The sequence below is a fragment of the Castanea sativa genome, chromosome 8, assembly GCF_040712315.1.
Source record: "Castanea sativa cultivar Marrone di Chiusa Pesio chromosome 8, ASM4071231v1".
NCBI lineage: Eukaryota > Viridiplantae > Streptophyta > Magnoliopsida > Fagales > Fagaceae > Castanea > Castanea sativa.
Genome location: NC_134020.1, coordinates 22519201 through 22544286, shown reverse-complemented (window position 1 = coordinate 22544286; position 25086 = coordinate 22519201). Strand labels below are relative to the sequence as shown.

The window sequence follows — 25086 nt, the reverse complement described above, 5'->3', positions numbered from 1 at the left end:
TTGCACGGATGAACTATACTATAGTGCCTTCAATCTGTTCATGTGAAGTTCAGTTTGAGTGGCAAGAACATTATTAGTAGGTAGACCGGAGCACTAAATTGCAAGACACTGATAATCATGCCAGATATTCCCAGTTTAAGAAAACCACGGTGGCCATGCATGGATTTTTTTAAAATGTTTTTCTTTGAAATTGAGTGAAGGTTAGTCCTACAGGAATCTCAAAATCTTTCATTTGATTTTGCTAGTATATAACATTGACAAGTAGCATAAAACGACCATCACTTGGAACCAAAAATTGACCTTCAATATGGAAGGTAGAGAAGCCCAAATATCGAGCTCCGGTAGCAAACGTGGTGGTTGGATCACCTTCCCCTTCATCACTGGTCTCTCTCTCTCTCTAACACACACACACACATACATCATGCACAGACTGTTTCTTATTTCTATTTATATCAAGCAGGGGCCGTGGCTGGCTTAGCACTTGGAAGCGGAGGATGGACGGCAAACCTGATCGTATATCTGATTCAGGTGTTCAATTTGAAAAGCATAGATGCTGCTCAGATTTCAAACATAACGAATGGCTGCTCCAATCTGTTTCCTGTCATTGGAGCAACTGTTGCTGATTCTTTCTTTGGTTCGTTCTTTGTTGCCGCAATTTCTGCCTCTATCTCTATGCTGGTAATAGTCGTACTCTGTTGGAGCTTGCAAGATGCATGTCTGTTGTGTGTGTGGTTTGCTTGCTAGACACTCTGTTCTGTGTCTGTCTCGGGTTATATTTAATTTTTGGATATAATTGATCGATATTATTCTTTCGATTATGGTTAGCGTATGTTCTTTACGTGTGTTTGCAAGTCTACGGTATTAACCACACGTGTATATATAGTTGAGTTCAAGTTACACTTGGTATAATTCAAAATAATATTATATCACTTAATTTATTTTTAATTAGATGCAAATTTTGACAAATCTACTATTAAATTATATCATCTTTGTATATTCTGCATACTTGCAAAATTTTAAAGTGATAAAAAATTAATAGTTTTGTCATCAATTAATTGTTTAAATTCAAATTTTTGTAATTTAAAATAATGCATAAAAGATGAGTTTATAAATCGAATGATAAATAACATCTAGTTGACAAAAATTAGCATGAATGTTAACAACATATAAAACACATAATTCAACAGTGAGATTTTCAAAATATAAATTTTATAACAAATTATTAGATGGTGAACATTGTTTAGAGTTACACCAGGTGTTACTTGAACCCAGCCCATATATATATATATATATATAAAGAGTACCCTATAAGGACACATTAAAAATTCATAAATTCTAATTATGAGCTGTAATGCACATATTTTAAAAAATAAAATATAATGATAATGATTTTCATTAATTAACATTCACAAATTCATTGTAGTTTTATGTGTTTTTTGGGATATATATGTATAAAACTATTATCTAATAAAATATCAAATGCATCTTAACCATAACCCTTAGGACATTTGTTAACAAATCCATATTTTATATAGCCATAATAATTATGTTTGTAGTGGTGATGGCGGTAGTGATGTTGTGGAGGTGATTGTGGTGGCGATAGTAGTGTGGGCGCAAGGGAATATGCCTTGGCCTTTGGAGTGGACCGTGGTGGAAGCCTTTGTGTGTTTTTTGGGATATATATGTATAAAACCATTATCTAATAAAATATTAAATGCATCTTAACCATAACCCTTAAGGCATTTGTTAACAAAATATATATTTTATATAGGCATAGTAATGATGGTTGTAGCGGTGATGGTTGTAGTTATGTTGTGGAGGTGATCATGGTGGCGATAGTAGTGTGGGCGCAAGGGAGTACGCCTTGGCCTTTGGAGTGGACCTTGACAGAGGGTGAAAAATGGAGTCGCCACCTAGATTAAGTTTAGGAATCATATTGGGTGTTTTGGGCCAATCACTTACATGCATAAGTCTGCATATCAGATTAGGGGTCTGGAGTTTGGGTAAGGCTTAAGAAAGTGTTAGGCACTTAAGACTGCTAGGCTTGTGAGCCGGCTTCTATTATATGTTGCTATGCCACATTTAGATAAAGAGATTATTAAAAGAGCCCTAATCCTTAGCCTAAACATACATAATGTACTTAAATAAAATAACACACACATGTTAAATATCACATCACAATATAAAAAGGAAACAAATTAAACACAATCAAACAAATATATTAAATATGTAAAGTTGACAATGAAATAAGCACAAAAGGAAAAATATCACAAATAAATGAAACATGGCAAAAAGACTCCAACAAACATGGAAAAAGGATTAAACATAATTAATTAACCTAAATAGTGTCAAATAGAATCAAAGAACATGTGAAAAATGATTAAAATTACAAAAACAAGATTTTATCCTAATACGGGTTTGGGGTGCATATGCATAAGTTGAAACCATGCGCACGCATACTCGATGATGTGTACACATCCTCTAACACAAATCTGTATAAAATCACATTTTTATAGATTTAATCAAACAAAGATATTAAAATAGAAATCAAACAAGCATGTTAAAACCCTAAACACTAAACTAACATAAAGGAAACAAAACAAAGCAATATAAACAAATAATCAAGAAACAAATCAATAAGTATACTAAACTAACATAAAATAAATAAACATGTTAAAATTTACTTAAAACCAAAATAATAAAACAAGAATAACAAAAACATATTATAATCAGCCCAAAATCATATTAACACATATCAAAAGAATTAAGATCAACAAACAAAACAAATAAAACAATTATAAAAACTATGTTAAGAAACTAATGTGAATCCTTTGTAACAAAGTGAAAAATCATGGGAAAGAGGCTCATCTTGCTTTAGAATCACAAATTTAAGATTGTTTAAATAAACCCTCATTGCCTACAACACAAAGATTAGATTGAGAGAAAAATAATAATTAAAGAACACAACAATAGTTAGTAATCACAACTCAAGAACAAAAGGTTTGAACAAGTTTTGAGAAATCCAATTAAGAACAAGTTTTTGCCTTTTTTTTTTTTTTTTTTTGGTGCTAGAAAAAGGTTTTGAATCTTTGTAAAAAAAAGTGCTAGTTGTTGCCCTAGGGTTTTGAAAAGAGAAAATAGGGTTTTAGAGAAGATGGAGACTAAAAAATAACTCTCTCTAGCTAGGGTTTTGATTGGAGACATAAGATGAGTATTTATAAGTTAAAATTAAAGTTTTTGGGGCTTTTTAATGGTTTTTAGACATTCCCAAGGGTCTAGGAGTCAGCCCTTATCAAAGAATGATATTTTGGGCCCCTAAAATTGAATTTGAGAGCTTTTGGAAATGACCCTGCATCAATTTGAGAGCTTTTGGAAATGACCCTGCATACATATGGTTGGGGCATGCGTACGCATGCGTCCTCCAAAACCCTAATTTGACAACTCTAATGGCCTAACTTCAAACGGTCATAACTCACTCAATATAAAGCCAAATTAGAAACAATTTATATTCAAATTGAAGCCCAAGATGTCTACTTTCCAATGAAACAAATTTCACTCAAACTTTAGTTCTAGATCAACAGTTATGGTCAGAACAATGAGTAAAGGTCATTTTTCAATATCAATTTCAAAGCGATTTGAGTACTGTGAATTGTGATTACTTCCAAACTATTTTGAACTTTTTAACTACCCTTGGTTGACATATGTCACACTCATCATTGGGGCCAGGGACCAAAATTTATTAACGGGGTACAAAATGGGGCGTCTACAAGTAGCAGAGGTGGTGTGGTAGTGGTAATGATGAGGTGATAGTGGTGGTGAATGTATGGTGGGTGACAGTTGAGGCAGTGATGGATGGTGGCATTATAGATGGTGAGGTAGTCGTGGCAACAGGGTTGCTTGAGACAACAATGGTGGTACTATAATGATTAGTAGTATTGGAGTGGCTAGTTTCTTTCCATTTACAATTAACTACTTAATCTGTAACTTTGAGTGTGTTTTTATTAGAGTTTTTGTTTATTTGTTTATGCAAAACTATTTAAAAGACTCATTTTATCTAAATATAGATTCAACGGCGGCCCAACATTATTTGGGGCTTAAGGTGAAAAGTTTATGCGAGACTTTTAATATGTAAATATTAATTAAATAAAATTATTTAATACTAATCAAATCAAGGTTAATTTGATACATTAAATATATAATTTGATGAATAATACCAACTAAACTAATGTTAATTTCATATAGAAAATTGAATATCATAGTTGAACTATAAATATTAATAAAAGAAACAAAAGTATATTATGATTAAAAAAAAAACTTTATTTTGGATATACAACGATACATAGTTAAGTAAAGTTGAAATCTAATTTTTAATTTTATATCTTGTTCTTAAGAGAGGGAGATAGATATTATTTGGTGTGTGGCTTTATAGGATATCAATTTACAAAAATTAAAGTTTCAAACTATTATGAGAGATTAATCTATAATTGGTGATTTAACACATTTGCAATATTTTTTTGAAACATTTTAGAGTTTCAAATGGGTTAAGGTTCTATTGGTCTAAAGAGTCTTAATAGAAATGAAAAGGAAAGATGTGCTTAAAGTACTATAAAATGTTCACAATATGATGGGACATTTACTCTCATTGATGAAATTTATGAATCTAACTAATGAATGTTTAAATTACTTTTTTGTGACTAGTAACATAGTAATATGTAAGTCAATAGTAAAATTTGTAGTATCCTTAACATCACTAATAAAAAAAATACACAAGCTTTAAAAAATATATAATTTTATATAATTTGGGACTTTAATCATTGGAAGTAGGGCATTTTTTCTAAGGGAATTTTTTTTTTTTTTTCTTTTTAGTGGGGCCTTAGGCCTAAGCCTTGGGCCGGCCCTGTATAGATTAACTATTTTAATCAATTTTTAACAAATAAAAAATAAGTTTAAGCAAAAAAAAAAAAAAAAAAGTTAAAAACTACGCCCAAAGGTACCATGCATATATCCTTATAATCAAGATCATTTACCTTTGCAGGGCATAATTCTCTTGACCTTAACTGCAACACTTGATCCTTTGACACCTCAGCCATGTGATAATGGATCAAGCCTGTGCATACCACCCTCAAAACTCCAATACGTGGTCCTATACACAAGTTTAGCTCTGTCATGTATTGGGTCTGGAGGTACTCGATTTACTATGGCAACAATGGGAGCAAATCAATTTAATAATCCTAAGGATCAAGGGATTTTCTTTAACTGGTTTTTCTTCACTATATATATTTCCAATGCTGTAAGCAACACAGCCATTGTCTACATTGAGGATAACGTAAGTTGGAGATTGGGATTTGGCTTATGTGCAATTACTAACTTCATTGGCTTGGCTTTTCTCTTATTGGGAAACTGCTTCTACCTTCATGATAAGCCAAAAGGGAGTCCATTCACTTGTTTAGTTCGTGTTATTGTTGCCACTATTCAGAAATGGAAGGTGCAGCCTTCATCCAAAATCGAGGATTACTACCACAAGCATGATGGAATCACAGAAATAGCTGCAACACCTAAAAAGAGCTTCAGGTAGGAAGTTGAGTCCTTTGTTTTCTGGGATGAATTGAAATTCAATTATGAATATTTGCAAACTTGGTCACTTTATAATCATCAATATTACATATAAATACCAAAAATACTACACAAGTGCCATCTTAAGGAGAGAGTATGTTATGCATCTACTATATACATCAATTCCTAATGCTGTCTGGATCTCACATAATTATAGAGTTTATATACTATGAAAATAGAAGATACATCTATTGAATACATAATATAAATAATTATTATATCATGAAATTTTAAACGAAATTTAGTGTTCTTAGTATTGAACACAATGTCCATTTAGTGTTCTATTTTTAATGAACTCTTTTTTCTTTTTTTCTTTTTTTTTTCAGGATAACCATTAATACTTTGACATGTACAATCGCAAGTTTATGGAGATCATTTGAATTCTTAAGTTTCATAATTAATTCATTTGACATAATAATAGTTTGATAGACATTTTATAAGCCAAAATTTAATTGTATTAACAAAAACTATACAAACACACTCTTGATGCAGGTTCCTCAATCGTGCCGCACTTATAACAGAAGGAGATGTTGGATTGGATGGTTTAATCGCAAAACCTTGGAGGATATGCACAGTACAACAAGTAGAAGATCTCAAAACCCTTTTTAGGATTTTCCCATTATGGTCATCAAGTATATTCTTAGGTACCCCAATAGGAGTCCAAGCCAGTTTGACAATACTCCAAGCTTTAACCATGGACCGCCACCTTGGACCACATTTTGAAATCCCTGCTGGGTCTATCCTAGTCTTATGCCTAATCACCACAGCCATTTTCGTTACAATTATTGATCGATTCCTATGTCCAATGTGGCAAAAGCTGACTCATAGGTCTCCTACGCCCCTCCAACAAATAGGATTAGGCCACGTGCTAAACATTCTAAGTATGGCAATTTCAGCACTAGTGGAATCGAAGCGGCTCAAAATAGCCCAAGCCCACCATCTCCAAGGCCAGCCCGGGTCCATAGTGCCCATGTTGGCCTTGTGGCTAATTCCACAACTGGTCGTGGTTGGCATTGGAGAAGCATTTCATTTCCCAGGACAAGTTGCATTATATTATCAGGAATTCCCTATGTCACTTAAAAGTACATCAACTGCGATGATTGCAATGCTTATAGGGATTTCTTTTTATTTGAGCACGGCTTTGATTGATCTTGTCCAGAGGATCACTGGATGGTTACCAAATAATATAAATAATGGGAGGCTAGATAATATGTATTGGTTGCTAGTTGTGGGGGGAGTGCTCAACTTTGGTTATTACTTGGTGTGCGCTTCCTTATACAAGTATCAAAATGTTGAAAAGGGAGAAGATGGCAATTCTGGCACTAATAAGTGATTCTCATAGTGAACAATGCTAGAGGCTCACATGTATTTGTTCAATAATAGGCCTAAGGAAAAATATTTTTCACAATTGTTGACATGGATCGTTGTGATTAGTTTATAATAAAAGTGGGATTAGTAGTGGGTCAAGATAAAAGTAATGTTGTTCCAGTCATAACAAATAATGTCAACTGTATATCAAGTTTTATTGCGAATAGTAAAAGAGATTGTGTGGATGTTGGTATTTTATTTATTTTTTTGGGGAAAGAATAGCAACTAAATAAATGAAAAATGTAATAAGAAAACAAAACCCCTAAGAGCATCACCAACGGATTGGGCATATCCCAAATGTAGGCTTCTTTTACAATTGAGGCCCAAAATGTACCCTCCATTAGATGTAAACAAGCACTATTGCAACAACAAAAAAAAAAATACAATTATGCTACAGTGCGATTCTAAACTTAGAATTGCATTGTAGCTCAATGGTAAAAATATATTAATATTTTATGTATTTTCTCTCTCCACGGTCTCTCATCTCTCTCTATCATTCTGACTCTCACTTCATCTCTCTCTCTCTCTCTCTCTCTCTCTCTCTCTCTCTCTCTCTCTCTCCATGTTCAAAGCTTGCACCAGTGCTAGGGCTTGAGGTAAAAGACCTTGGAGTCGCCGGTGGCAGCAGAAGGGATGAGTTTGGTGTCAAGGAGCTTGAAGATTTCGTCGCAGATGTCGAAGAGGTTTAGGTTGCGATCTGGTTTTTGTTATGGATTTTTTGTTGTGATTTGGTTTCATCACAGACCTAGATCTTTTGTTGACGACGGTGGGTCGTGGGTTTTGACAACAGTGGAGATCGGCATGGGTTTTGATGAGATCGGCGTGGGTGTTGACAACGGTGGAGATTGGCGTGGTGGAGATCGGTGGAATTGTGGTGGCTGTGGGGTGATCGGCGTGGGTGTTAATGTTTTTTTTTTTTTGGTTTGCTGGTATATGTGATCGGCGTTGTGGTGGCTGTGGCATTGTGATCGGCGTGATTTTTTTTTTTTTTTAGTTTCGCCGATCTAGGTTGATATGAATGATGGAGGAGTTGAGTTGATATGGATGATGGAGGAGGAGTTTGGAAGCTATACATGTGGAGGATAAATTTGGGAAAAAAAAAAAGTAAAAATATATTTTATTGTGAAGATATATTATTTTAATGAGTAAAATAGAAAAATAAAAATTAAGATATTAAGTGTATTAAAAAATAATATTATATAATTGATAAAGTAATTTTTTAAATAATAAAATTAAAATAACGAATGTTGATTGTGGGGAGTAAAAGGAACCAAGTGGGCATATGGGCCTTTGGGCTGTAACATGGAGGGCCGACCTGCTCCAGGGTTAAACTCTATGAGTTGGCCCATACGTCGAGGGTCCGAGGATACAGTCGAGGGAGAGTTTCACCTCGGACAGATCCAAGAGAACTCAAGATTTCATTATAAAGGTCAAGGCACAACTCTGGAAAGACTAGTGGTTAAAAGGGGACATCCTGAATCTTCTAGATGCACCAGTATTAAAGAAAATATCAAGAGTAAAAGCTGCCACCTCCGCATTAAAGGCTCTGCACCTACCTCCCTGGCCGCATTAATGGGGAGGTGACCCCTGAACAGTGAGGTGGAAACTTCTAGTCACTGTTCAAAAAGTATCAGTGAAGGAAGTATAAAAGGGGGGTAAAGGCCAAGGAGAAGGGGGATCGAAAACGAAGAAAGAAAATTAAGAAATTGTAAATCTTTAAGGAAGAAAGAGGAATAATAAAGAAGCAGTCCTCGGCTCGAGTCCGAGGAGATCCTTTTACAATCGTCATTTGTTATTTACCTATATTTGTTTCTAAAAACCTGTGATCAAGCTCCCAGTACTTCTAACCTAGGTTTCAAGCCCACACTCTACAAATTTTATTGTTTAAGGCTCGTTGGGCCTGAGCCCGTGATTGTCTTTGGGTCCAGGTGCAATTGTGCACTTACAATTGGCGCCGTCTGTGGGAACCTAGTCTAGAAGAGGTGGGGGTAGGATGGCAGGCTTAGGCTCTCACCATGCAGAATCACAAGGATCACAACCGGAAGATCATTTCGAACGTCTTGAACGTCGAAGGGATCGTGAGGGAAGTGTCCATACAGAATACCTAGGCGCTAGCCATATTCATGAGGGGGGTAGCACCACCCACGATGAGGGTTCTAAATCCATGCAGAAGGAAATCAATCGTTTGAAGATAAAGTTACGCCGTGCTAAGCGTAGGTTTTCACCGTCCTCATCTAATTCTTCCTCAGAGGAGGATAGGGGAGGTGACTACAGCTCAAGGTCGCGCTCTCCCACCAGTGCAACATCCTCCGGTGAGGAGGACGACCAGCCAACTCGCAGACGTAAGAAGCTTCATTCTAGGGGCTTAGGCAACGATGCTATGAGTAGGGCGTTGCACCAACTCTCCAAATCTCCATTTACACGGAGGATTGAGAAAGGAAGGCTTCCCAGGAGGTTTACCCAGCCCACTTTTACCATCTATAATGGCCGGACTGATCCGGTGGAGCACGTGAGTCACTTTAACCAGAGGATGGCGGTGCACTCTCACAACGAGACCCTGATGTGTAAAGTTTTCCCCTCTGGCCTGGGACCTGTGGCTATGAGGTGGTTCAACGGCCTTAAATCGGGGTCTATAGGTTCGTTTGGGGAGCTTACTAGAGCATTCGCTTCGCGGTTCATTACGTGTAGCAGAGTACCTCGGCCATTGGATTCGCTGTTATCCATGTCCATGAGGGAAGGGGAGACGTTGAAAGCATACTCCGACCGTTATTGGGAGATGTTTAATGAAATAGATGGCGACTTTGATGAGGTTGCGCTCAATACCTTTAAGGTGGGTCTTCCTACTGATCATGACTTGAGAAAGTCTTTGACCAAAAAGCCCGTTCGCAGCGTACGTCGTCTCATGGATCGTATTGACGAGTACAAGAGGGTGGAGGAAGACCAGCAGCAAGGAAAGGGTAAGGAGAAGGTTATCCCGCAGGAGAGAAGGGATTTCAGGTCGGACAGGTACCACAATAACAAGCCGAGGAGAGATTACGTTGGGCAGTCCGGCTCGGCAGCACCTCAGGCCGTGAGCACTGTGTTCCGAGAACCAGTACATCAGTTGCTGGAGAAATTTCGTAAGGAGCCCTTCTTTAAATGGCCTGGTAAGATGTCAGGGGACCCTGCGAAGAGGAATCAGAACCTCTTTTGCCAGTACCATCAGGATGCGGGCCACACTATCGAGAATTGTCGGACTCTTTGGAACCACTTGGAGCAGCTTGTTAGTGAAGGAAAATTGAAGCAGCACTTGTGTCAACCTGGTGGACAGGGCGGTCAATCTGGTTCGAATAATCAGAGGAACGGTTCATCTCGGCCGGCGTTAGGAACAATAAATGTTATTTTTGCTGCACCTGGCAGGACCGGCTCGGGTCCCACCAGGGTGATGGCAGTTTCACATCCTTAGGCCGAGGAACCAGGCTACAGGCCGAAGAGGTTGAAAGTGACCTTACCCATCTTGGGATTTTCGGAGGAAGATAAGGTTGGTACCATTCAACCCCATGACGATGCTCTTGTGGTCACTCTTAGAATAGGAAGTTATGATGTGAAGAGAGTGATGATTGATCAGGGCAGCGGTGCAGATATCATGTACCCTGATTTATTCAAGGGGCTAAGGCTGACGTTGGATGACCTTACTCCTTATGACTCGCCACTCATAAGCTTCGAAGGAAGGGCCGTTGTGCCGAAGGGACAGATTCGTTTGCCCGTCCAATCTAGCTCAGAAATGGTTGAGGTGGATTTCATTGTGGTCGACGCGTACTCCCCATATACAGCCATCCTCGCCAGGCCATGGCTACATGCTCTGGGAGCTGTCTCCTCAACCTTGCACGTTAAAGTTAAATTCCCCTCGGGGGAATGTGTTGAGGAAATCCTCGGCAGCCAATCGGTGGCCAGGCAGTGCATATCGGCTGCAGTACTGCATCAGACAGAAGCCGAGTCTTCGGCTTTAATCACCAAAGACTTATAGCAGTTAATAACTCCTGATTCATCTGGAATGGTGACGGGAGAGGAGACACATTGTGAAGAGTTAGAGAAGTTTCCAGTAGCCGATGACCCAGAGAGGTTCTTCCAAGTCGGCATACTTTTGCCACACCAAGAGAAGATCGAATTGTTAGAATTTCTGAAGGACAATATTGATGTTTTTGCGTGGGATCCTTACGAAGCTCCAGGCGTCGATCCGAGCTTCATTTGTCATCATTTAAATGTCAACCCAGCTATTGTTCCGAGAAGGCAGCCACCTCGGCGTTCTTCCAGGGAACATTCTGAGGCTGTGAAGGAAGAGGTGCTTAAACTCAAGAGGGCTGGGGCTATCAAAGAAGTTTTCTACCCCGAATGGTTGGCCCATACAGTTGTTGTTAAAAAGAAGAACGGAACGTGGAGGGTGTGTGTGGACTTTACTGATCTGAATAAGGCCTGTCCCAAAGATTCGTTCCCAATGCTGCGTATTGATCAACTGGTGGATGCCACTGTCGGACATCCTCGGATGAGTTTTTTGGACGCCTTTCAGGGTTACCACCAAATTCCCTTGGCGTTGGAGGATCAAGAGAAGACTGCCTTCATTACTCCGACGGGGAATTATCATTATAAGGTCATGCCATTTGGTTTGAAGAATGCTGGGGCTACCTACCAAAGGATGATGACTAGAATGTTCGAACAGCAACTGGGGAAGACCGTTGAAGTATATGTGGATGATATGGTGATTAAGAGCAAAACAATACCCTCACACGTGAGAGACCTGGCTGACACCTTTCAGGTGTTAAGAAAGTACAAGCTGCGCCTTAACGCCTCAAAATGCTCTTTCGGCGTTGGGTTTGGAAAGTTTTTGGGGTACATGATCACTCATAGAGGTATAGAGGTAAACCCAGCACAGGTTAAGGCTATTCAGGACTTGCAGCCTCCTCGGAACCCAAAAGAAATCCAAAAATTAACCGGAATGATTGCCGCCTTGAACAGATTTATATCTCGGTCGGCTGACCGATGTCGTCCCTTCTTTCAGTTGTTGAACAAATGGAAAGGGTTTCAATGGACCGAAGACTGCGAGTTAGCTTTCCAACAGCTTAAGCAATATCTATCTCGGCCACCCATTTTGTCTCGCCCTGGGGTGGACGAGGTTTTGTTCGCTTATCTGGCAGTGGCTGTCCACGCGGTGAGCCTAGTCCTTATAAGGAATGAAAGCGGGGTGCAAAGACCGGTCTACTATGTTAGTAAGTCTTTGAATGAGGCCGAGGTGCGCTATCTGCCCTTGGAAAAAGCGCTTCTGGCCGTAGTCCACGCCACGCGCAAACTTCCTCATTATTTCCAGTCTCATACTGTGGTTGTTCTGACCCAATTGCCTCTCAAGGCGGTGTTACGCAGTGCTGATTACTCTGGCAGGGTGGCAAAATGGGGAACCATTTTGGGAGCCTTTGATGTTAAGTATAAGCCTCGCACCTCGGTGAAGGGCCAGGTCCTCGCTGACTTGGTGGCAGAGTTTACCGAACCATTGCTAGAAGAAACTCTAAAAGAAGCACACATGGATGAAAAATCAGTTGGTGTGATTACAGCTGCAATGCCTCCGATTTGGAAAGTGTATGTGGATGGGGCGGCTAATCAGAGAGGGTCTGGTGTTGGACTTGTTCTAACGTCCCCTGAGGGAATTGTCTTCGAAAAATCTTTGAGATTGGCGTTCTCGGCTACTAACAATGAGGCTGAATATGAAGCAGTCTTGGTAGGCATGTAGATGGTACGTAAGATGGGTGGAAAGGAAGTCCATGTGTTCTCGGACTCTCAGTTAGTGGTCGGCCAAGTGATGGGGACCATGGAGGCTAGAGACCCCAGAATGCAAGAATACTTGGTCCAGGTCAAGCGTCAGCAAGCTGAATTTGACTCCTTCGTCTTAGCTCATATTTCTAGGAGTGCAAACACTCATGCAGATTCTTTGGCTACGTTGGCGACTTCCTCGGTTCAGGACTTGCCTAGGGTTATCCTCGTGGAGGATTTGTTGAAGCCAACTCTTACTGTCGTCAGCACAGTTCACATCCATCTAATAAGGCCTGGACCTAGTTGGATCGACCCGGTCATATCTTTTCTTAGGAATGATATCCTTCCTGAGGACAAATCTGAAGCAGATAAGATACGTCGAAAGGCGCCACGTTTCTGGTTGTCCGAGGACCAGAAACTGTACAAACGATCCTTCTCAGGACCGTACTTGTTGTGTGTGCACCCTGAATCAACGGAAGCACTTCTGGAGGAACTGCATGAAGGGATTTGTGGAAGTCACACTAGGGGAAGGTCCTTAGCCCATAGGGCCCTGACTTAGGGTTATTGGTGGCCCAATATGCAGAGAGAGGCTCAGGATTATGCCAGAAAATGTGATCAATGCCAGAGGTTCGCCCCTAATATTCATCAGCCTGGTGGGGTTCTTAACCCTCTCTCTAGTCCTTGGCCTTTTGCCCAATGGGGAGTGGATATAGTGGGGCCATTTCCGAGAGCTGCCGGAAACAAAAGATGGCTTCTTGTGGGAACAGACTATTTCACTAAATGGGTTGAGGCCGAGCCCTTAGCCAATATTAGAGATGTTGATTCCAAGAAATTTATCTGGAAAAATATTGTCACTAGATTCGGTATACCACATACACTTGTCTCAGACAATGGCGTTCAATTTGACAGCAAGGCCTTTAGGCAATATTGTGGTGACATGGGTATCATAAATAGATACTCCACCCCAGCTTATCCTCAGGGAAATGGGCAAGCCGAGGCCGTTAACAAGGTCATAGTCAGTGGGCTTAAGAAAATGTTGGACGATGCGAAAGGCAGATGGGTAGAAGAACTCCCTCATGTTTTGTGGACGTATCGGACCACCCCGCGTAGGTCCACGGGAGAAACGCCATTCTCTATGACATATGAAGCCGATGCGGTGATACCTCTGGAATCTGGTTTTCCCACCCTAAAGACAAGTTCTTTTAGCCTGGAGAATAATAATGGACTCCTAGAGAAAGGTCTTGATTTACTCGAGGAACGACGCGAGGCAGCCATGGTCCAAATGGCTTATTATCAACAGAAGCTAAAACGGGGGTATGATGCCCACGTGAAGCTAAGGCCACTTGCACCTGGTGATCTTGTACTAAGGAAAGTTGTAGGCACTTCCAAGAACCCAGCTTGGGGTAAGCTAGGACCCAACTGGGAAGGCCCCTATCGCATTGTTTCTGTAGCAGGCATAGGATCATATCGACTAGCTGACCTAGATGAAAGAATTGTACCACGCCCATGGAATGTAAATAATCTTAGAAGGTATTATTATTAATAAAATGGGCTTTTGTCAGTTAATATTTCAAAGTTATGAGTGCCTCTGACCCTTGCAGCTATTGTTCTTAAGAATCAAACAGAAACTTGGTTAAGTGCAGTCCTCGGACTACAAACCTTGTGGAAATTGATGTCTTATCATTTGTTAAACAGAACCTTAGTTATGCCGGATCCTCGAACCTCCTACTTTGGGAAAATTAACATTTGAAGCTACTGTTCTTAAGAATCAAACAGAAACTTGGTTAAGTGCAGTCCTCGGACCACAAACCTTGTGAAAATTGATGTCTTGTCATTTGTTGAATAGAACCTTAGTTATGTCGGGTCCTCGGACCTCCTACTTTGGGGAAATTAACATTTGAAGCTATTGTTCTTAAGAATCAAACAGAAACTTGGTTAAGTGCAGTCCTCGGACCACAAACCTTGTGGAAATTGATGTCTTGTCATTTGTTAAACAGAACCTTAGTTATGCCGGGTCCTCGGACCTCCTACTTTGGGGAAATTAACATTTGAAGCTACTTTTCTTAAGAATCAAACAGAAACTTGGTTAAGTGCAGTCCTCGGACCACAAACCTTGTGGAAATTGATGTCTTGTCATTTGCTGAACAGAACCTTAGTTATGTCGGGTCCTCGGACCTCCTACTTTGGGGAAATTAACATTTGAAGCTATTGTTCTTAAGAATCAAACAGAAACTTGGTTAAGTGCAGTCCTCGGACCACAAAACTTGTGAAAATTGACGTCTTATCATTTGTTAAACAGAACCTTAGTTATGCCGGGTCCTCGGACCTCCTACTTTGGGGAAATTAACATTTGAAGCTATTGTTCTTAAGAATCAAACAGAAACTTGGTTAAGTATAGTCCTCGGACCAAACCTTGTCACTATTCTTAATATTTTGTCACTGTTCTTATTCTTATCACCCTTTTTATGGAAATCATTATCTCATCATTTATTAATTTGGATCTCAAGTTCTTCATTTTTAAGTGTTTAGCAAAATTTTTGCAAGGAATGGTCTTCTAACCTTACATCCTGCTGAAAGCAATATATCAGATTACAAAAGTTTAACTGTCATATGAGTTGTCTAACTTTGGTATTATTTGATGTCTAAATTAAGTTATGCGGCAGTTTTGAAGTCATAGTTAATTGCATGGTGGAGTTGTACTTATTTATTCTGCTTCGCCTTTAACTGTTTGTTATTAAAAGCTCTCATGGCAAGCACAAAAAGAATAAAAATTGAATAAAGACAATGTGAACAAAAATTGAATAAAAATCTTCTTCATTAATTATATACAAAGAAGGGGAGTACAGAAAATTCCTATACTAGGCCTTAAACTAGGGAAGGGGGGTCTTGAAGGGAGCTGCTGCCTGCCTCAGTACTCTTCAATTCCAGCTCAAAGGTGGACAAGACTTGTTTCCCTTTGTCTGTTGAAGGCATGGGGGGCTCCACACTTTGGATCTGCTCCTTCTCGGCACCACCACACTCGTCCTTCTCTTTGTGGGAACCTTCAGGTTCTATAGGAGCAGGAACGAGCTCTTCCACTACAAGAGGAAGGGCAGGAGAGGCAGCAACATGAGGGTCTTCAATTTCCTGTATGTCTAGGGGAAGCCAGATGTTCTCGGGCTTCCTCAGCTCGGAAGCTTGAGGAACCCCTACCGCATTCATGGCCTCTCCCCAGACCTGCTGACAGTACTCTCGGCACAAGGCCGCGAAAGCTTCTGTCAGCTCTTCTTGCGTTCCGGTCACCCCTCCTGATAACTGGCCTTCTTCGCAGCCTCCAGTGCGTGCTGGTGGGCGCGAGCCTCCTCCTTAGCCCGCGTAAGCTCTTTTTCCAAGTCAGAGCGTGCCTGTTGGACTTGGGCGAGCTCGTCATCCTTTTGACGAAGGAGCTTACGCTGCCCCTCCACTTGGGTTGTCATCGTCTTCAAGCTGGCCTTATCACCATCTCTTTCTCTTTTCAAGTCGGCCAGCTGCGACGTGATTTTCCCATTCTCTGCTAGGGCCTGGCTTAGAGATCTTTCTGCCTCTTGCCTTAGCTCCTGCTCCATCCCAGCGCGCTTCCGAGAGTCGTCCACGAACTTCTCGGCAGCGAAAATCTCTTGGATGGACTGTAAAAAGGATAGGAGGTTAAATACAGTGAAGTGTTTACAAACCAGTATAGAATGTTAGTGTACGATGGAACTTACCAGAGCTAAACCCCTCTTCAACGAGAGGAACAGCTGCGGCTGGCCCATTTTCTCCAAGGTTTCCATGTCCTTAGGAAGCGGAAGAGGGCGCTCCAACACCTCGGCTAGATGGTGAGCATGGCCTTGCTGGACTGCCCTGATACTGGAATGGCAGGGAACGGGAGCGCCGTCTAGTCTCAAGTCAGGAGACCAGGTAGCTGGTGCTCGGCGCACCTCGGCTACGTCTCTGATCTCCCCGCTTTCAACTGAGCGGGCGCGCCCTTTGCCCTTGTCCAACTTCTGCTGCTGGGTCGGCGCAGGCTGTTTCATCTTCTTTTGTTTTTCTCCTCCAGCCCCCTCGACCTCTGCTTTCCTTTTCTTTTTAGGGTCTTCGGCTGGAGGCTTAGGGTCGGCTGGAGGAGGAGGAGGTGGTGGCAAGGCAGGGGGAACTTGGGACTTTCTTGCTCCCTTCTTTGCCACACGGGCACCTCTATCGGTCATGAGATCCTTAAGCGTGTCCATTTCTTCTTCGATTGAACTATCGTCTGAACGCGCTATCACTAGACCCGTGATCCCAGAGGCCTCGGCTTCTTTTTCTTCCTCGTTGGAAAGGATGACAAATGAGTTTCCGCGAGGTCGTGGGGAATCCTCGTGCCGAAACTGGTCTATCTCCTCATCCAAAGTGTTTGAAGAAGATACTTGCTCCTCTGGGACAACTGTTGCCTGGGAGTGTGTAGCTAGAGGGACCGCAGCAATCGGTTGTAAATACAGTATGGTGTTAGGGCTGTCAGGGAGGTCGCAATCGTCCAGGAAGTGAGGTCTGGCTACGTTGATCTTCCTACGCCGCCGGTCACCTGCAATAATGGCGTTCTCTATTGCCTGGAAGTCCGAGGATACAGGGTCGTACCCTAGAATCAAGTGAGCAGCCCTGAGTTGTAGGTCCTCGCTGACAAACACCTCGGAGCGCAGTACCTGGTTTAGATCTGCAACGTTGCAGTGGCTCAAGCGTGGGCGCACGTGTTGCTTATCTGCAAAGAAAGACATCAAAGCAAACAAACATGGTTAGATTCACACAACATATAATAAACCTAAATAAACATCAATACATATGAATACGCAGTTTTGTGAGTGTTAGAGGAAGTTGTGCGGTGGGGGGGGTTAATCCTAAGGTGTCGCACCTGGATCTCCCCACTCAACTGGGCAGTGGAGGCCGTCGTGCCAGTTCCCAGAGACGATCAGGTAGTCGTCCTTCATGCCTTTGTTGGATTTGGCCAGACAGGAGATTAGCCTAACGACACTAGAGCGGGATTTAATGTAGTAACCTACATTGGTAAGTTTATGGCACTCGTACAGAAAGACGACATCGTGTCAGGTGAGGTTTAGACCCATTTGCTCGTTTAGAGCATCGACGCTACCCAAAACTCTAAAAACGTTTGAGGTGCACTGATCGGGACACAACCGGTGGTTGCGGAGGTACTCCCTAGTTACAGGCTTCATTGGGAGGGTCATCCCACCCTCTACAAAGGCTACCATTGGGATGATAACCTCTCCCTCCTATCTAGAGCCGGCCACGGCTTCCGCCGGGCAATATTTTAAACCTACATCGCCGGGAATGTGATACTTGGCTCTGAAGCCTTCCATTCCAGCGGCGGTATCAACTAGACACTTGAACTTTCCCATCAAATGTGAACGAAAGGTTAAATTCTAAAAGGGGGATGATTATAAGGAGAGCCGAGGACAGTGTCCGAGGAGAAAGGGTTAAGAGAAAAAAGGAATAAGAACTTACAGACTTGAAGTTGTGCGAGTTTCCACGGAGTTGTGTAGACAAAAGGTGATTGCTGATATTTTGATGGGATTAGTCTCTGGAGAAATAAATGAAGGTGCAGGTTCCCGAAGCGTCACGACGTGCGAGAAGCAGCCTCGAAATTATATTTGTCCTGCCCAAATTTTCATGGAATGATAAGGACCGTTGGATGTTCATCTCACCGTTGAACGTGGGGGACAAGATATAACTTACGGTAATAAATGCACGCGTTTTTGAAAATAAAACCGCCAAGTGTCACCCTCCGGAACGCGAAACGGTTTTCACACGTGTGGTTATTTGCAGAAAGTGTGGAGGAGGTGTTCGTTGGATCAAAACCCTATTTTTCTCCTCGGATGATGAAAAATAGAGTTTTGAGGGGCTATTGTGGGGAGTAAAAGGACCCAAGTGGGCATATGGGCCTTTGGGCTGTAACATGGAGGGTCGACCTGCTCTAGGGTTAAACTCTATGAGTTGGCCCATACGCCGAGGGTCCGAGGATACAGCCGAGGGAGAGTTTCACCTCGGACAGATCCAAGAGAACTCAAGATTTCATTATAAAGGTCAAGGCACAACTCTGGAAAGACTAGTGGTTAAAAGGGGACATCCTGAATCTTCTAGATGCACCAGTATTAAAGAAAATATCAAGAGTAAAAGCTGCCACCTCCGCATTAAAGGCTCTGCACCTACCTCCCTGGCCGCATTAATGGGGAGGTGACCCCTGAACAGTGAGGTGGAAACTTCTAGTCACTGTTCAAAAAGTATCAGGGAAGGAAGTATAAAAGGGGGGTAAAGGCCAAAGAGAAGGGGGATCGAAAAAGAAGAAAGAAAATTAAGAAATTGTAAATCTTTAAGGAAGAAAGAGGAATAATAAAGAAGCAGTCCTCGGCTCGAGTCCGAGGAGATCCTTTTACAATCGTCATTTGTTATTTACCTATATTTGTTTCTAAAAACCTGTGATCAAGCTCCCAGTACTTCTAACTTAGGTTTCAAGGCCACACTCTACAAATTTTATTGTTTAAGGCTCGTTGGGCCTGAGCCCGTGATTGTTTTTGAGTCCAGATGTAATTGTGCACTTACATTGATGCTTTAGGCATTATCCAAATTATCCCTTTATCAAAACAAAAGAATTCTTGATTGAACGGAGGATTCTAAACCAGCAAATTACTTTCAGCACTCCTCGTCTACTTTTTGATGGGTGCACTGCAGCGTGGGTCCAGCGGTAGCCCACACTCTTGTCAGCCTGCCGGAGAAGCTTGCCAAAAAGAAGAATTGAAGTCATCTTTTTTGTCTATTATTATGCACAAAAGTCAAGCAACATTTATGAAGAGGCGTGCGTTGTCTTGTGCGTGTCCTACAAGCTAGAGAATAAAGAAAAAGCTGAAGAAATATTAAGTGAAGTCATTCGGCCATTTGGGTGAGTACTGTGAAGTCCATTGAGAGTGAGGACAATGTGCAGTTTTGAAGAACTAAATGAGAGAGAGCAAGCAAAAGAGAAAAAAACAGAGAGTAAGAGAAAGTTATGAGTGAAAGATATACGAAGTGAGTGCAAAGAAAGAGAGAATTGTTTTTTACTCAAGTTTTTTTTTTTTTTTTGAATGAAAAATGGGTAGAGGGTGACCAATATGGCAATTTTATCTGGACGTGACCATAGTAGCACCTTACCCGCCAAGGTTCGGGTCCTACTGGGGTGCAGGGGGACCGGTGAGCCATAGCTTCCCCAGCCCCACGAGGGGCACCAATGACCTAGGCTGTCAAGGAAGGTAAATCCCACACAAGTTCATATTCAAACTCGAACATGGGACCTCACCTTGGCGAAGATCTTTGTTCATCACTTAGAACCATTGGACCACACCACCTCGGTGGTGTTTTTTTACTCAAGTTATACCTTTGTAATCTCTATTTAATAATTAATATAATGAAATTATTTAAAGTTGTTCCATGGTTTTTTCTTTTTGGAAGAAAGGATTTTTCATAAATTTTGTGCTCTTATGTGGTTGTGTTTTTGTTGTGCTTGCTAAAATTTATTTTCATTTATATAGAATTTTTTTGGACACCTTTTAATTTATTTTTTAATTTTTACATTTTTTTTATGCGGGCACACAAGAAATTGTGCTATTTAGGATGGTTACTACGAGCAGGTTCAATGGAATTAATCAACTTCAACTGGATGATCCAGTTGACAAATCTGATGTTTGCAACATAATTGTCGAAGTAAATTTACTAACTATTCAATTACTTTCGTGATGAATGGATAACTAACAGTCAATAGTACCATGATCACTGCAAAGTCAACGGTGGACTTGGCTGGCATCTCCCTTTCTCTTCATTTGAATTTGGTGACTATGAATGCGTTTGGATAGGAGGCTGCGTCCACGTCTGGGCAGTTTTTTTTTTTTTTTTTTTTTTTCCACGCGCATGTGTCACTGTTCATTTGCCATGTACAGTGATTTTAAACGATGAAGATCTTTTTGGGATGAACAGTAATTTTTACACATTAAAAAATTATTTTTGTACAGTATTTTCAGTTTTCAGTTTTCAGTTTTCAGCAATAAGTTCTATCCAAACGGACTCTATATATACCCTTATTAAATTATAATTTGCCAATATATTAAGCAATATATCGTGTCCTCGTTAATATCTCTTACGGCAAGCGTGCTTAATTTGCACCGATAAACTAGTGTGCCTTTCTGAGTGGCAAGAATGTAATTTGCAGTTTGACTGGAACATTATAGTAAAAGATACTGACAATCATTTCACATTTTCCTGGTCTTAGAAAACCGTGGTAGGCCACGCATGGATTTAAAATATATATATATATATATTTTGTGACAAAGGAGTGAAGGTTTGTCCAACAGATCGAAAACTGAACATTATTCGTACTGTTTTTTTAGCATATAACAAGGTAGCCAAAAACGACCATCTAGCATTTGCAATTAACAGTTAACTTGCAATATGGAAGGTAGAGTAGCCCAAATATCCAGCTCCGGTAGCAAACGTGGTGGTTGGATCACCTTCCCCTTCATCATTGGTCTCTCTCTCTCTCTCTCTTTCTCCCTAAAACATATAGAATTTGTCGTTTCAACATGTTTCTTATTTCTTCTAATATTTATATCAACCAGGGGCGACGGCGGGATTCACACTTGGAGGCGTAGGATGGATATCAAATCTGATCGTATATCTGATTCAGGTGTTCAATGTGAAAAACATAAACGCAGCTCAGATTTATAACATATCGAATGGTTGCACCAATTTGTTTCCTGTCATTGGAGCAATTGTTGCTGACTCTTTCTTTGGTACTTTCTCTGTTGCCGCAGTTTCTGCCTGTATCTCTTTGCTGGTAATACTCTTTACTGTGTTGCAACTTGTAAGATGCATGCATGTCTGTTGGGTGTGTGTAGTTTGCTTGCTAGACTATCTGTTGTGTGTTTATCTCGAGTAATATTTAATTTTTCAATATAATTGATTGATAGATATTTTTCTCTCGACTGTGATTAGCTTATGTTCTTTGTGTGTTTGCAAGCCTATGGTTACTTTGACAGATCACAGATGATTTCATTATTTGGTAGATGTAAAAATTGATCCACTTCTATATCTTTTCCAAGTAATGAAAAAGTGATTGAACTTCAGATTCATTTACTTTCCTAAAAAAATATGGAAGAACACGAACTTATTGCTTTGTTTCTATTGGCAAAAGATTTTTTTTTTTTTTTAAATGATGGATTTGGTTGCAACTCCAAAAATAATTTATATTGTTTTACTCGCATAAAAATTATTAATATTTTATGTAGACATAATAATGACGGTTGTAGTAATGAGGGCAATACTGATCGATGTGGTGTAAGTGATGGTGGTGGTGATAGTCGCATAGGTGGTGTGGTGTACGTGGTAGTGGCGGTGATGAGGGATAACGTTGGTGATTGTGGTGTGGTGTCCTTAGAGGCGGTGATGATAGAGTTGTTGCAGATGGTGTAGTAGAGTTGTGGCTATAGGCCCGCTGGAGTCAATGACAGGGGGTTATAATAATTAGTAGGATTGGAGTGGTTGTTGTAAAAGTCTTTAGTTTCCTTTCCATTTACGATTAACTAGTACTCAATTTGTAAATTTGAGTGTTTTTTTGGCAAAACATTTTCATTTGGATTGTTTATTTATTTATTCATACATAGCTTTTTAAAAGCTCAATTTAACTATATATAAATAAATTATTTTTTAATCAATTTTCAACAATTTAATTTAACCAAGAAAAAAAAAACAACAACAACAACAACAACGTCCAAAGGAACCCGTATCCTTAACATCTAAACCATTTACCTTTGCAGGGTATAGCTCTCTTAACCTTGACTTCAGCACTTGATTCTTTGAAACCTCAGCCATGTGATAATGGATCAAGCTTATGCACACCACCCTCAAAACTCCAATATGCGATCCTATACACAAGTTTAGCCCTAGCGTGTATTGGATCTGGAGGTACACGGTTTACCATAGCAACTATGGGAGCAAATCAATTTAATAATCCCAAGGCTCAAGGGATTTTTTTTAATTGGTTTTTCTTCACTTTCTATATTGGCTCTGTGGTAAGCGGCACGGCAATTGTCTACATTCAAGGTAACGTAAGTTGGAAATGGGGATTTGGCCTATGTGCGATTGCTAACTTCATTGGCTTGGCCTTTCTCTTATTGGGAAACCGTTTCTACTTTCATGATAAGCCACAAGGGAGCCCATTCACAGGCATAGTTCGTGTTATTGTTGCGACTATTCAAAAATGGAAGGTGCAGCTCTCATCCAGAATCGAGGATTACTACTACGGACATGATGGAATCACAGAAATAGCTCCAACTGCACCACCCAAAAAGAGCTTCAGGTTGGAAGTTGAGTCGTTCTTTATTTTTTGGGATGAATTGAAATTTAGTTATTATTATTTGAAAACTTGGCCACTTTACAATCATCAATATTACCTATAACTACCTCTAGTATTTGACATGTGCCCTAAGGGAAAAGTATCATGTGCATCTAATATATGCGTCCATTTCTAATAGTTTGTAGATCTCACATGATTATAGAGTTCATATATCGTAAAATATAAGATGTATCCATTGAATTGAATGCATAAGACATATAATTATTACAACATGAGAATTTTGAATGAAATTTAGTATTCTTAGTGTTGAACACCATGTCCATTTAGTGTTCAATTTTTAATGAACTATATATATATATATTATCTACTTATGATGACCATTAGTATTTTGAAATATAAATTTGTAAGCATACGAAGATCATTTGAATTCTCACTTTTGATAATTCATTTGACATAATGATACTATAGTCTGACAAAATTTTATAAGCCAAAACTTTATTCAACTAACAAAACTACTTAAACACACTTATGATGCAGGTTCCTTAATCGTGCCGCACTTAAAACAGATGGAGATGTTGGATCGGATGGTTTAATTGCAAAACCTTGGAAAATATGCACAGTACAACAAGTAGAAGATCTCAAAACCCTTTTTAGGATTTTCCCATTATGGTCATCAAGTATATTTTTAGGTACCCCAATAGGAGTCCAAGCCAGCTTGACAGTAATCCAAGCTTTAACCATGGACCGACACCTTGGGCCTCATTTCCAAATTCCTGCTGGGTCTATCCTAGTCATAAGCCTAATCTCCACAGCCACTTTTCTTACAATCATTGATCGATTCCTATCTCCAATGTGGAAAAGGCTGACTCGTAGGTCTCCTACGCCCCTCCAACAGATAGGACTAGGACATGTGCTAAACATTCTAAGTATGGCTACTTCGGCACTAGTGGAATCGAAGCGGCTCAAAATAGCCCGAGCCCACCATCTCCAAGGCCAGCCTGGGGCCATAGTGCCCATGTTGGCCTTGTGGCTAATTCCACAACTAGTTTTGGTTGGCATTGGAGAAGCATTTCATTTCCCAGGACAAGTTGCATTATATTATCAAGAATTTCCTACTTCACTTAAAAGTACATCAACTGCGATGATTGCATTGATTATAGGGATTTCTTTTTATATGAGCACGGTTTTGATTGATCTTGTCCAAAGGATCACTGGATGGTTACCAAACAATATAAATAATGGGAGGTTAGATAATATGTATTGGTTGTTAGTTGTGGGAGGAGTGGTCAACTTTGGTTATTACTTGGTGTGTGCTTCCTTGTACAAGTATCAAAATGTTGAAAAGGGAGAAGAGAGCAATTCTGGCACTAATAATTGATTCTCATAGTGAACAATGATAAAGGCTCACATGTATTTCTATAATAATAGGCCTTTAATATATAAATTACAATGGTTTATCTTGACTATTTTGATTGATGCATATTAAAAGTGAGATCAATGAAGAACCAATACAAAAAGTAATGTTGTTTTAATTATAATAGATTATGCCAATGATTGTAAAAAAATGTTATATTTCTATCATTACTCTTGTTTTATGATAGTTGTATGTCTATTTTTATTATAATAAAGGAGATTGTATCGATGTTTTTATTTTTATTTTTTTGGGGAAAAAAATTTGTGACTAAATAAATGAATAAAAGTAACAAGAAAACAAAACCCCTAAGTATTGTCCAAATCATCCCATTATCTAAACAAAATAATTCTTGATTGAACGGACGAATCTAAACCAGCACTATTCATCTACTTACCCCTCTAAATTTTTTTTTTTTTTTTTAAAGCACATTTAAAAGCTTATTTTCTTTTCTTTTCTTTTCTTTTATGGGTTAATGTAAAAGCTTGTGCTATAGAAGATGGTTACTTAGAGTAGGTCCAATGAATTTAATCAACGTCAATTGGATCCAGTTGAC

General features: G+C 40.0%; 2 protein-coding genes across 2 annotated transcripts; both read left to right on the top strand.

Moving 5' to 3' along the window:
- Positions 1-303: 303 nt before the first annotated feature.
- LOC142608405 (protein NRT1/ PTR FAMILY 2.3-like) lies at positions 304-6946 on the top strand. Its single transcript, XM_075780179.1, has 4 exons — positions 304-383; positions 461-678; positions 5036-5571; positions 6106-6946. Exons 1-4 carry the CDS (start codon positions 308-310, stop codon positions 6944-6946), a joined length of 1671 nt encoding a protein of 556 aa, XP_075636294.1. The 5' UTR covers positions 304-307.
- A 14165-nt stretch (positions 6947-21111) lies between these two features.
- Positions 21112-24703, top strand: LOC142607891 (protein NRT1/ PTR FAMILY 2.6-like). Its single transcript, XM_075779549.1, has 4 exons — positions 21112-21292; positions 21384-21601; positions 22581-23122; positions 23657-24703. Exons 1-4 carry the CDS (start codon positions 21217-21219, stop codon positions 24495-24497), a joined length of 1677 nt encoding a protein of 558 aa, XP_075635664.1. The 5' UTR covers positions 21112-21216; the 3' UTR covers positions 24498-24703.
- Positions 24704-25086: the final 383 nt, after the last annotated feature.